We start from the raw sequence: 12,017 nt of genomic DNA, 5'->3' as shown, positions 1-12,017 counted from the left end.
TTGAATTTTTGTGTTTGGAGAAATGTAGAGGTAAAACACGGAAGTACAACAAAGCGACACGACTCTGCAATCACGTTATGTACTAGACCGCTCGACTTTGACCTCTGTCTGAGGATGGGGAGGGGTTTGCGATAAGACAATTCCTGTTTTATATTGACGAAATATTGTTCTACGCTAATCTAGTAATCAGTAGAAGCAAAATGTCAAATAATGATTCATGTCTGGGTGTGGTCGGTTTAATCCCAAAGTACCCAACATTGAAACAAATAAAGGGAATTGTATAAAGCAGTACAGCAGCAATGCTGTACCATAACAAATTCACATATGATTACAAACTGTGCCGAAACTATTAGTGCGTTACTTTATAATGTATTTATTTTTGAGGTTTTTACTATAGTTTTATATTAAGTATTTTATGTTTTCTTTTTCAATATGAAAAAAGAATACAAACATGCAATAAAGTAATTAAAAAAAATATATTTTATTTTCTGTTAAGTTCCCCTTACATTAACGCAGTTCAAAATAAATTTAATCCATGCTGAGACTGGTATAACAATGACTATTATGTGCAAATGTGTTCATTTTAATGCCATTAGCCCGAGTGTGAGTGTGTTGTCATACATTACTCAGCATGATTCGTTTGTCACAAGTAATGTGATTTTTTTATGCATGAAATAATTTTTTACTAAATGAAAAAATGCAATTGTATTCAATGAATTCAGTATAATTTAATTTAATTTTTGATCTGAAAATTCTAAAACTTAGAAAAGTTCATTGTGCTGCCTTTCTTTGTCCTGTGTAAACCTTAAATCCTCATTTTGAAATATACCAGAAATTCTAGCTTTAGTATATATTTCTGTCTGTAGCTTTTATGCCTTTTTGTTGGTAAATTTTGAACTTCAGCTGAATCTGTTAAGACTTTTTGGGGTAAAATCTGTTATCTGCTCCCAAAATTTTAAAATTTTCTAGGAGAATAGGCAAGTGTATTATTTTTATCTAACTCTCTAGAATTTTGATCTTTGGTAGGTAGTATCTCAAGGAATATTTTTTGTTTGTCAACATCAGAGATTAGAGGCATTATTGTCAGTCTGATATAAACTAGGACTCAAAAAAATAATAATTCAGAAATTTAAAAGACTTTCTAATGTTGTTTGAATAAACAATCTTGTTTAAAACCAATTTTTTGTATTCCTGTTTTAGAGGTTAAAGTAACATAGAAAAGTTTATGATTTGAGAAAACAGGGCCATCAGAAGTCAGTGGCTACCCCTATAATTTCTAGATGGTCAAGGTTTGACTGATTGAAATAAAGATTGTGGGATCTTTGTTGGTTAATGAGACCTATTTTTGGCGTATCAAGACTGAGGCTGAAGAGGTTCACACCAACTCAAAATTTTCAAATGGCAACCACCCCCATATGTGACACATGTTGGAAATATAATAAAAGAGACATATTCTGGTGCAATCTGGAAGTTGCTATATCTGACCGATCCAAGATGGCAGCCGCTAAATAGCAGAAAATGGTATCACAGCTATTTCCTAAGGGATTTCCATGAAACTTGGTTTGTGGGAATTTTTTGAATCAAGAAACAAATACCTGATATTAGTGTTATGAATTCCCCACTCATTTCCAAGATGGTGGCTTCAAACAGGGGGAAAAAGTTGTTATACTTTGTCCCCCAGTCATCTTTCAGTGGATTTGTTTTGAAAATCTGGAGGTTTTACAGTTTAAGAAGCACAAATTTTACATTGGCTTTCAAGAATACATACAAGTACTTTTTATTTTTTATATTTTTTTTAAGTGTGAGGAAATTGTTTGAAATTGTCATAAATTTGAACGTGTAAGCATATCACTTGTGAATAATATAATTTATATTTATAGTTTAGTAAGTGTATTATTGCAGTCTTTCTGGTCAGCTGTTTCTATGTCATGTATTATCAGCAATGCCATCTTATTGTGTCAAATGTGTTGTATAAGTATAATGGTTTACTGTTGGAAATAAATAAGTTTCGAAAGTGGTGGCACAAAACGAGCCCCACCTATGCCTCCCATTTGCCCATCTATGAGGAACATTTGAAGAAAGACATGTCCTTTGTAAGCAGAAACAAACTGAAAAATATCTCAACACTTATAGCACCACAAAAATAAAATGGCTCAACTCAATAAGTGTTAGTCCACGCAAACCGATACAACTGGCACTGCACTAATTAAATAATTTTCTTTACAGTACTGAATAGATGAATGTGACCTTACTTACAACGAATGAATTTTCTATTGCTGGTGGTACAATCATCTCTAGGTCTCTGAGTGATGAGCACTGCAGTTTCTTGTTGTAGTTGGTGCGGTTGCCAGGTTAAGCCCCTGTCTCTTCTGATGTGGGGGCAGAGAAGTTCATTGTGTGACATGGTTGAATTCTGGCTTCTCCTTTTCATTTCTTTTGGTAGTGGAAACATGACTTTACTTAAATTATTTGTGTATATAATTTTAAAATAATTCTTTTCATGTTTGTATAGTTATTGGATGATTAAATAAATAATAAATATTTTTATTGTACAAAGGTATAGTGTGATAGTCAACAACAGTTATCATGAAACGTAATAAGCCTAGTGTTTTATGTACAGGTCTTGGAAAAGCCTATGCTTTGTTGTTCGCGTCAAGAGGAGCCGCTGTGGTGGTGAATGACCTTGGTGGGGGAAGACATGGAGATGGTAAAAGCTGTAATGCTGCAGATGCTGTGGTGCAGGAGATAAGGTCAAAAGGTTGTATAATTTATAAAAATAAACATAGTTTACACTAGCAGTTACTCGTGGCTTTGCACACAATTTTGTAGGTTTTGCACCTGTATGAGTACTTCTGGTTCGAGTGAATTATATTTCCGAAGCTAATGTTTAGTTTGCCTTCTTCCCATAATCAAGAAAATATGTTAAAAAGTGTATATTTATAGTCATTGTAATTTAACTTCTATGTTAATATGTTTTGTTCCATTGCCTATTTTGCTTCTTTTCTGATCAAGAAAATTTATATACATGCACAGCTCTGAGAACTCTTACTTTAGTCAGAAGACAATTAATAGAGGTTTGATAACCAACAGTCTTTAAATGTAAAGTACTGTTGGTTAGACTATATTGCCTGTTATACCTGCACTGCTAGCAGTTATCCCCGTTTATACCCGCTCCTTTGCATGCAATTTAGTAGGTTTTGCATGTGTATGACCGCTGCTGGTTCGAGTGACTTATATTTCTGACGCCAATGTTGAGTTTGCCTTGATCAGTAAAATATGTCAAAAAGTTTATATTTATGGCCGTTCTAATTTACTTTGTCAAATAGTAACATTGTTCTTTAGATCTAATGGGACACAAAAAGATATATTTCCAAAATTTTTAGGTTTGACTTTTGATCCTAATTTAAATTGGTATCAGCAAATTGTAGGGGTTAAAAGTAAACTAAGTAAAAGTGTGTTTGCAATTAAACGTTTATGTGGTGAACTTGAGGAGAGAGCTCTTATACAATCTTATTTCAGACTTTTTCACTGTCACTTAAATTATGGTTTGATTGTTTGGGGCTCTTCTCCTTACGCAAATGAAATTTTCATTATCCAAAAAAAAGTTGTCAGAATATTGGCAGGAGTCAATAAATATTATAGTTGCAGAGAACTTTTTAAACGTTTTAAAATTTTGACATTATTTTCTTTATATATACAACAATGCCTACTTTACCTCCAAGCTAATTTAGATAAAGTAAACCTAAGGAAAAATGTTCACAATTATGAAACAAGAAGTCGTAACAATATCAACGTACCTCAAACTAGACTAGCTAAAACCGACAAAAGCCCAATGATGGCTATTAGACTATACAATAAGTTACCATTAGATATAAGGATGCAAAGTGATATGGAATTTAAAGCTAAACTAAATTATTTTCTATGTAAAAGATCATTCTATTCAGTGGAAGAGTACATCTCAACAGTGTGGACAAAACAAGACTTTTAGAATGTTCATTGTATTACAAAATTTGTAACATTGTATTGACGTGCCAATGTATTTGTGTGGAATATTTTCTGGCAGAATAAAATTCTTATTCTTATAATACTGAATATTTGGTATCAATTTACAATAATGTGACCATGGAAAGGTATGTTCATTTTTTTCCCCTGAAAACTACAATTTTTCCTGAAAACAATAGTGAAGAAAAAATTCGTCGGCAACGAAAATCAAAGGAGTTACGATTTTTTGAAAACTCTGTTTTTGACAGTATCTCTGGCAATTTTACTGAAATGATGCTGACAAGTACGTTAATTCTGTCAACGATGCCTGCCCGCTGCGCACTGCTTGCTCTTTTAGAAAAAAAAATTAACTCGAGCTTGCAAAAGTCGAATCCCAGATCACGTGATGCCCCTGATCCTTAACCCTCCAAGTGTTGTTCGACAAAATGTTGTCGGTTATTTTCCATTTTTAACGCAATAATGCCCGAAAGGCATCAATATAATACAATAATATACTTTCCCCCCAGTTTATATGCACCTGTGATAATAATACTTGGCTATAAATGCCCAACCCATGAAAAAAAAGTCCATTTTTCATGGTCACGGTATTGTAAATAAATACCGAATATTTGATAAAAATGTACAGCTAAACATATATTAACAATAACGTTGAATAAATAATGAAAATTACTTCATGATGGTCATTACTGCTCATATTTATAAATTGAATTATGAACGATTTTAAATTTTTGGTAGGCTGGGGTGTCCTGCGAAAACAAAATTATAAAAAGATGCGTGCTACATGTACATGTACTTAATTATAAAGTGGTCGAACACTCAAGCTTTAAGTTCAACCAGAGATTTATTTTAAAGACAAATTTACATCATAACTTGAGGCTTTCTAATAGTTTTTGGTTATATTATACATGTAACTGTCTTATAATATTGCAGTTTATAATGTGCAAGCACTTTGAAAACTTTTATCGTCTAAATTTAATTCGTAACTGCTGAAATTTTTTAATCTAAATCATTCTTGAAATCACCTGAAGACAGTCAAAACATTTCATTAATATCGGTCCAGCCATTAGGAGGAGTTTATTGACACATACATACAAAAGAAATACATACAGGGTGTAAATTAAGTCCTGATACTCCTGGATATATTCCAAACGGAGTGAAATATTGATGTACAATCTTCCTAAATTTATTACAATACTTTTTTTAGGATAAAAATATCCAGGAATGTATATTTCCATGCATATCAGGACTTAAACCAAGTATATCTAAAGATATTATATACAAATCCACTTCTGTTTAACCTAAGCAGTTTGGATATTGTAGTGCAAAAACATTAAAATTGAATACTCTTCACTGTGTGGGTTATTCTTTTACAGAACATGTAATTTTATTATGCTGAAATACTAGTTTCTTCATTGGTGATAATGTGTAATATTGGGAGTAGACTGTAGAAATCTTACAAATTGTAGGTTCTAAAAGGAGTGAACAATTTTACAAAGTACAAATGTACTACTAAACTATTAATTAGGTAAATTAAATAAGAAAGAAATAACTTTTTGACATTATAAATAGTGTTTTTGCAGGTGGCAAGGCTGTACCTGACTATAGCTCTGTGACGGAGGGAGAGAAAATAATAGAAACTGCATTGGATAACTTTGGAAGAGTGGATGTTTTAGTTAATAATGCTGGGATTTTGAGGGATAAGTCATTTGCTCGTATTAGTGACACAGATTGGAGTGAGTAGACAATTTTATTATTTAGTGTAAATGCTATTAATTCTTGAGCTAGAGTTCACTATGCACAATCTCATATAGATGTTTTACAGAATATTTTTTATATGTGGTACAGTTTGTCCTAGATATTATCCACTTTTGGCAAGCTGTGTTTTATATAATTTCTATGTTGTTCAATTTATGTAACTGTATCTAACTGTACTGAACACGGGTGATTTTTTTTTAAATTTAGAGATTTTGGAGCTTAATTTCTTGTGGGGCATAATCAAAAATCTGATTTTTGCACACAACATTCTTTTATATAATAGTAAACATTTCTATCTTCGTATTTGATCCTGAATCAAGTTATTAATTTTTAATGTTAACAAACATCAAGTATTTAAATTTTAAACTTGGTATAAATCCAACAAGAGTAATAAATCTACAAAATACTAAATCCTGTTTATATGCCTATAGTACTTATAATATCAAATTTTAGAAGGAGCCAAATCTGCTATACGTTTATTCAAGGTCAGTTTTTTAAGGAAAAGAAAGAAAGCCTTGCTGAATTTATAATCTTGGTTGGTTTCACAGAAAATTTCACGTGTGTTGTTCAGGATGAATTTCAAGGTTATTATTTGGTTCTTCATCTAGCAACCGTTCATTTGTTTTTTATTTAAAACAGGAAGTTGGTGAGATGAGCACTCATTCGGTATGCATTTTGTGAATACTTGGAGAATACTCAGTTGTCCACACATTTCAAGCACTTGTAATAAGTTATATAAAACACAACTAGCAACCGTTGATTTGTTTTTTATTTAAAACAGGAAGTTGGTGAGATGAGCACTCATTCGGTATGCATTTTGTGAATACTTGGAGAATACTCAGTTGTCCACACATTTCAAGCACTTGTAATAAGTTATATAAAACACAACTAGCAACCGTTGATTTGTTTTTTATTTAAAACAGGAAGTTGGTGAGATGAGCACTCATTCGGTATGCATTTTGTGAATACTTGGAGAATACTCAGTTGTCCACACATTTCAAGCACTTGTAATAAGTTATATAAAACACAACTAGCAACCGTTGATTTGTTTTTTATTTAAAACAGGAAGTTGGTGAGATGAGCACTCATTCGGTATGCATTTTGTGAATACTTGGAGAATACTCAGTTGTCCACACATTTCAAGCACTTGTAATAAGTTATATAAAACACAACTAGCAACCGTTGATTTGTTTTTTATTTAAAACAGGAAGTTGGTGAGATGAGCACTCATTCGGTATGCATTTTGTGAATACTTGGAGAATACTCAGTTGTCCACACATTTCAAGCACTTGTAATAAGTTATATAAAACACAACTAGCAACCGTTGATTTGTTTTTTATTTAAAACAGGAAGTTGGTGAGATGAGCACTCATTCGGTATGCATTTTGTGAATACTTGGAGAATACTCAGTTGTCCACACATTTCAAGCACTTGTAATAAGTTATATAAAACACAACTAGCAACCGTTGATTTGTTTTTTATTTAAAACAGGAAGTTGGTGAGATGAGCACTCATTCGGTATGCATTTTGTGAATACTTGGAGAATACTCAGTTGTCCACACATTTCAAGCACTTGTAATAAGTTATATAAAACACAACTAGCAACCGTTGATTTGTTTTTTATTTAAAACAGGAAGTTGGTGAGATGAGCACTCATTCGGTATGCATTTTGTGAATACTTGGAGAATACTCAGTTGTCCACACATTTCAAGCACTTGTAATAAGTTATATAAAACACAACTAGCCAAAAGTGAATAAGATCTTTTACTTTTCAGAACAACATGGTGGTGGTTAGAACAAGAATAAATGGAAATTTTTTCAAACATTTGTAACCACAATGCAGATTTTAATGTAGAGGCTGAATAGCAAGTTTTTTGCTTTATACTATGGGGAAAATACCTGTGATGGAGTAGGGATTATAAATAAATGAGAGGTGACTAGAGCCATAGAGCTTAACAATAATGTATAACATGCAGTTTTAAACAATTATCTTAAACTAACATGCAATGCTTTATTTTTCTCATTATAAAAGGACAATGACTGCAAAATTGAGGGCAAAATAACAACTATTTTTTTTTGTAAATATACAATCACTTGTATTTGATGTTTATGGATCAAAATTGGTTGTCACCCTCAATGATCACAGATTGTTTTATAAACATTTAGGCCAGTGGTATTAACTGTAACTTGTTTTAATCTCAACTAACTTAACCCTTTGGGATCGGCAGTCTATTACAGGTTGACCACGTTATTTTCCAGGAACGCTTGTATGTCATTTTCAGTAGATTGACAAGACGTTATTGCTAATTTTTGTGGATTTCCAATTAATGATTCAGATACTGTGGTGATTAATTTTGTCATAGTGTAAAAGCTGCTAGTAACAAAAAATAAATACAACTAGAGGCCAATTAAAATGTTTTAATGCTTTTCAAATGATAAATTTGTATTCATACTGATGAGTTGGATGTTAAACATAAAAATTTGTCATGTATAATTTCCAACTTCATAAACTAGTATTCAAGAAGGTTTAGTCAAAGAATGTTATGTACCTCATATCTATCCTTTTATGCCAGATCCAAGGTTAGAACCGGTTATTGTGCAGTGTGGTGCATGAGAGTGATTGCCCACTGTTGCTTCTTATTGTACAATATTTCATTAATTAATTTATTATTGGATTGTTTATACTGTTGTTTGATACTATTGATGAGAAGACCATGTTTTACATTTGATGGGGTCCTTAACTATGGGGTCCTAATTTCGAAACTGGTCATTGTACCTTTAATACTCGTAGGATAGGGTTGAAGACCGAAGTGCTTCTTTGATTATCCTATGCTGTTCCAAAAGCATAATCATGAACCTGTTTTAATATTTAAGAGAAGTAGTCAAATATTAAGATAGATTGAGTGTAGTTACACTTTTATTTATAATTATGAGACATTTTTTTGTGCTCTTTTGTTATAAAATTGATTTATTACAGATTTGATTCATGATGTCCACCTGAAAGGTTCTTTCAAAACAACTCAAGCAGCATGGCCTCATTTTCAAAAGCAAAATTATGGACGTGTCATCATGACTTCGTCCAACTCTGGCCTTTATGGAAATTTTGGACAGGCAAATTACAGGTAATAACTTGATAGCTGTAAAGTTTACAGTTTTGTATTTATTAAAGATTACATATCATTATTAACACTCAGTATTATTGATAAATTTAATCATTTATAATGATTGAGTTATCCCATGTATTGCGAAATATAGCATTATAGAATTTTTAAAATCTTTAAAATATGTTCAAATAATTCCTATTCTTCTGATATTTAATAAATGTATTACAAATTCGAAGAATACAAGTTTGAAAGAGTAAACAATGAATGCTTGAATAGCAATAAATAATCATAAATGAAAGCAATAATAGTTATACAATTTGACAGATATCAAATTGTGAACACTGAGATACTTCTCTTCTGAGTTTTTTCAAGGACTAGTAACTGCAGTTTATTATGCACATCATACCATTAGAAATCCTTCCTCTTGGCCAACAGAGAACTTATTAAACTAAAACTTAGTGGAAACATTATTACCAATTCAGAATGTTGGATTCAGTGTTTTACCTAAGTAAGAAAGAGTGCGAAGTAGGCAGAGAAGACCCTTACCATTTTTGTTACATTCATGAAGTAATTCATATAGTGATGTGCTCTATTTGGATTTAGTTTAGTAGTTTTTTGGCAAAATGAAATTCAGATAATTTTGTTTATTGTTTTATCTAGTCAGGCTTTCCTCATAGCGTCTTTATATTTTCTACTACTTTTTTTAGTATTTGACAGTTGGAGTAGTAGTATATCTGATCACAACAATCAGCACCTCACATAGATTATTTTTTATTTCATGTTTGGGGTGTCATGATTTTTCCTCTTACATTCTACCACAGGGCATTATTTTCCGGGTTTTCATTTCCTGTTCAGTTTATACGCTATATGAGTGAGACAGGATTTTTTAGGACTCTTTTCTCTTTGTGTCCTCACATCAAAAGGATTTAATTTTGCATGTTAAGCTTTTGGTGCTCTGAAAATTCATTTCTCATATCTTTTAGTGTTTGTTTACAGTTTATTCTTATTGTACAGGGTCTGCCAATGAAACAGGAAGATTTGAGTTAAGGCTTGTAGTGTGCGGCGAAGTAGTAGGGAACAAAGTTGCTGGCTTAATCAAACCTGTGTGACTTACCATTTTGTTTAAAATAGAACGCTGGATGGGTGAGCAGTTAAGCATACTATTAAAATGGCGAGAGAATTTTGTGCAAACACACAGTGACTTTCGACAAAATTTCAAAATAACGTGCAAACCAACCTGTTCCGTCAGATAACGCGATTAAAACATGAGCAAACAACCTCAATCAAACTGAATCGACATCTTAAAAAAGAGGTGGTAGTGTCAAAACAGTTCAAATTCCTAAAAATATTGAACATGAATGTGGAGAAGTCCACGTCGATCGGCCATTCGCCATGCCACATATCTTCGATTATGTGACACATTGGTGAGAAGGATTCTCCATCAAGATCTTAGATGTCACCCCTACAAAATACAGATTCTTCAATCTCTTAATTCGGGTGATTATCAACAGCATATCCGATTTTGTGAGGTTATTCTTGAAAGAAATTGACAACAAGGTCATCAACTTGTGAATGAATGATGAGGCACACTTCTACCTCTTCAGTTTTATTAATAAACAAAGTTTTAGATACTGGGCATAGGAAAATATTCGATTGGTTCATGAAACACCTCTTCACGCTTAGAAAGTAATAGTATGGGGTGCGATTTCGGCAAATGGAATCATCGGTATATTTTTTGAGGATGCCGTTAACGTTAATTGTACATAAGTTGTTTTTGATAAAATAATCTAATAATTGCGAAGTGATTCAATAATTCCCACCATAACTACGTTATGTGTGAAATCTAATAATTGTAGATGAGATTCACAAACTACTTGGTCCATGGAAAAATGTATTGATTTAAAGATCAATGATCAGTCCACTCACTTCTCTTACCATTTGTGTGATGTCTTTTGTTACTTTCTGTTAAAACTCTGTTGTATCACTTAATTAATTCTAAATTTATATTGTCTAACAACCTAAGCAGCTTCATAGTATGAAAATGTCTTGTGTTGAAAGAAACTAGGTTTTACTTCAATTTGCATATGTTCAAATTAAAATTGTTTATAACTAATGCATAAAATGTAATATGCAGTACTGAATGGATTATGTTACAGTGCTGCAAAGATGGGGCTTGTGGGTCTAGCAAACACCTTAGCAATTGAAGGACGTAAAAAAAACATCCACTGTAATGTCATTGTACCAACAGCTGCATCACGGCTGACCGAGGATATTCTGCCTCCAGGTTCTGCTCCACCTTTTTATTCATGTTTCTGCTTTTAAAATTATATATTCTATTAATTATATATTATCATGTCTTTATTTAATTAACTATACTATCTTACAATCTTTTCAATAATATTTCATCTTGTTGTAATTTTATGAGTACTTTTTAAACTCCTTATATCTTGTTTTTTTAATTTTGCTCATTATCTAATTGATTACAAATTATTAAAATACTTTTCTGATGTTTCTGAGTTTTTTGTCAAAAATTTAAATGTAAGATTAATTAGGCTATGATTAGGATTTGGAAAATATTAAAGCTATATGTACATAATGGCAGTTAAGTCTTGAATGTGCTTACAAAAAACCTATATATTTAAATTCTCCTACTTTTTACATACATATTTTGTTGGTACGAGGGCTGTTTTTTTTTCAACTTCCGATGTGGTATAAAAATAAAACTAGGGAGATTAAATTAAATCATTTAATTAAATCAATTTATTATCAAAAGTTAGGTACATTATTAGTTACTTTTCAACATAATCGCCATTTAAATTGAGGCATTTTTCATACCTGGGTACAAGCTTCTTAATACCTTCTTCATAGAAGTTTGCCGCCAGTGATTTGAGATGGGTTTTCACGGCGTCTCGCAGCGCGTCGTCTGTTCGGAAGCTCTGCCCTCCTAGCATCTTCTTCAGTTCCGGGAAAAGGTGATAGTCACTCAGCGCTAAGTCAGGACTATACGCCGGTTGGTCAAAAACATCCCATTTAAAACCGTCAAGAAGACGCTTTGTCAAAGCAGCACAGTGAGGACGGGCGTTGTCATGAATGAGCACTACTCCCAATGTGAGTTTTCCTCTCCTTTTGTTCTGGATAGCTCTCCGTAAACGTTGT

General features: G+C 32.3%; 1 protein-coding gene across 2 annotated transcripts in view; it reads left to right on the top strand.

Annotated features, from left to right (window-relative positions):
- Positions 1 to 12,017, top strand: part of LOC124355033 (peroxisomal multifunctional enzyme type 2) — a 44,242-nt gene that overhangs the window by 2,452 nt on the left and 29,773 nt on the right. For both annotated transcript variants that reach the window (XM_046805937.1, XM_046805938.1), the window contains exons 3-6: positions 2,621 to 2,758; positions 5,583 to 5,735; positions 8,735 to 8,879; positions 11,018 to 11,145. In XM_046805937.1, the coding sequence (XP_046661893.1) occupies positions 2,621 to 2,758; positions 5,583 to 5,735; positions 8,735 to 8,879; positions 11,018 to 11,145 (564 nt within the window). The remainder of the gene's footprint in view (positions 1 to 2,620; positions 2,759 to 5,582; positions 5,736 to 8,734; positions 8,880 to 11,017; positions 11,146 to 12,017) is intronic.

This window comes from Homalodisca vitripennis, chromosome 2 (assembly GCF_021130785.1).
Source record: "Homalodisca vitripennis isolate AUS2020 chromosome 2, UT_GWSS_2.1, whole genome shotgun sequence".
NCBI classification, from domain to species: domain Eukaryota; kingdom Metazoa; phylum Arthropoda; class Insecta; order Hemiptera; family Cicadellidae; genus Homalodisca; species Homalodisca vitripennis.
The sequence above is the reverse complement of the archived record's forward strand: the minus strand, read 5'-3'. Positions and strand labels throughout refer to the sequence as shown.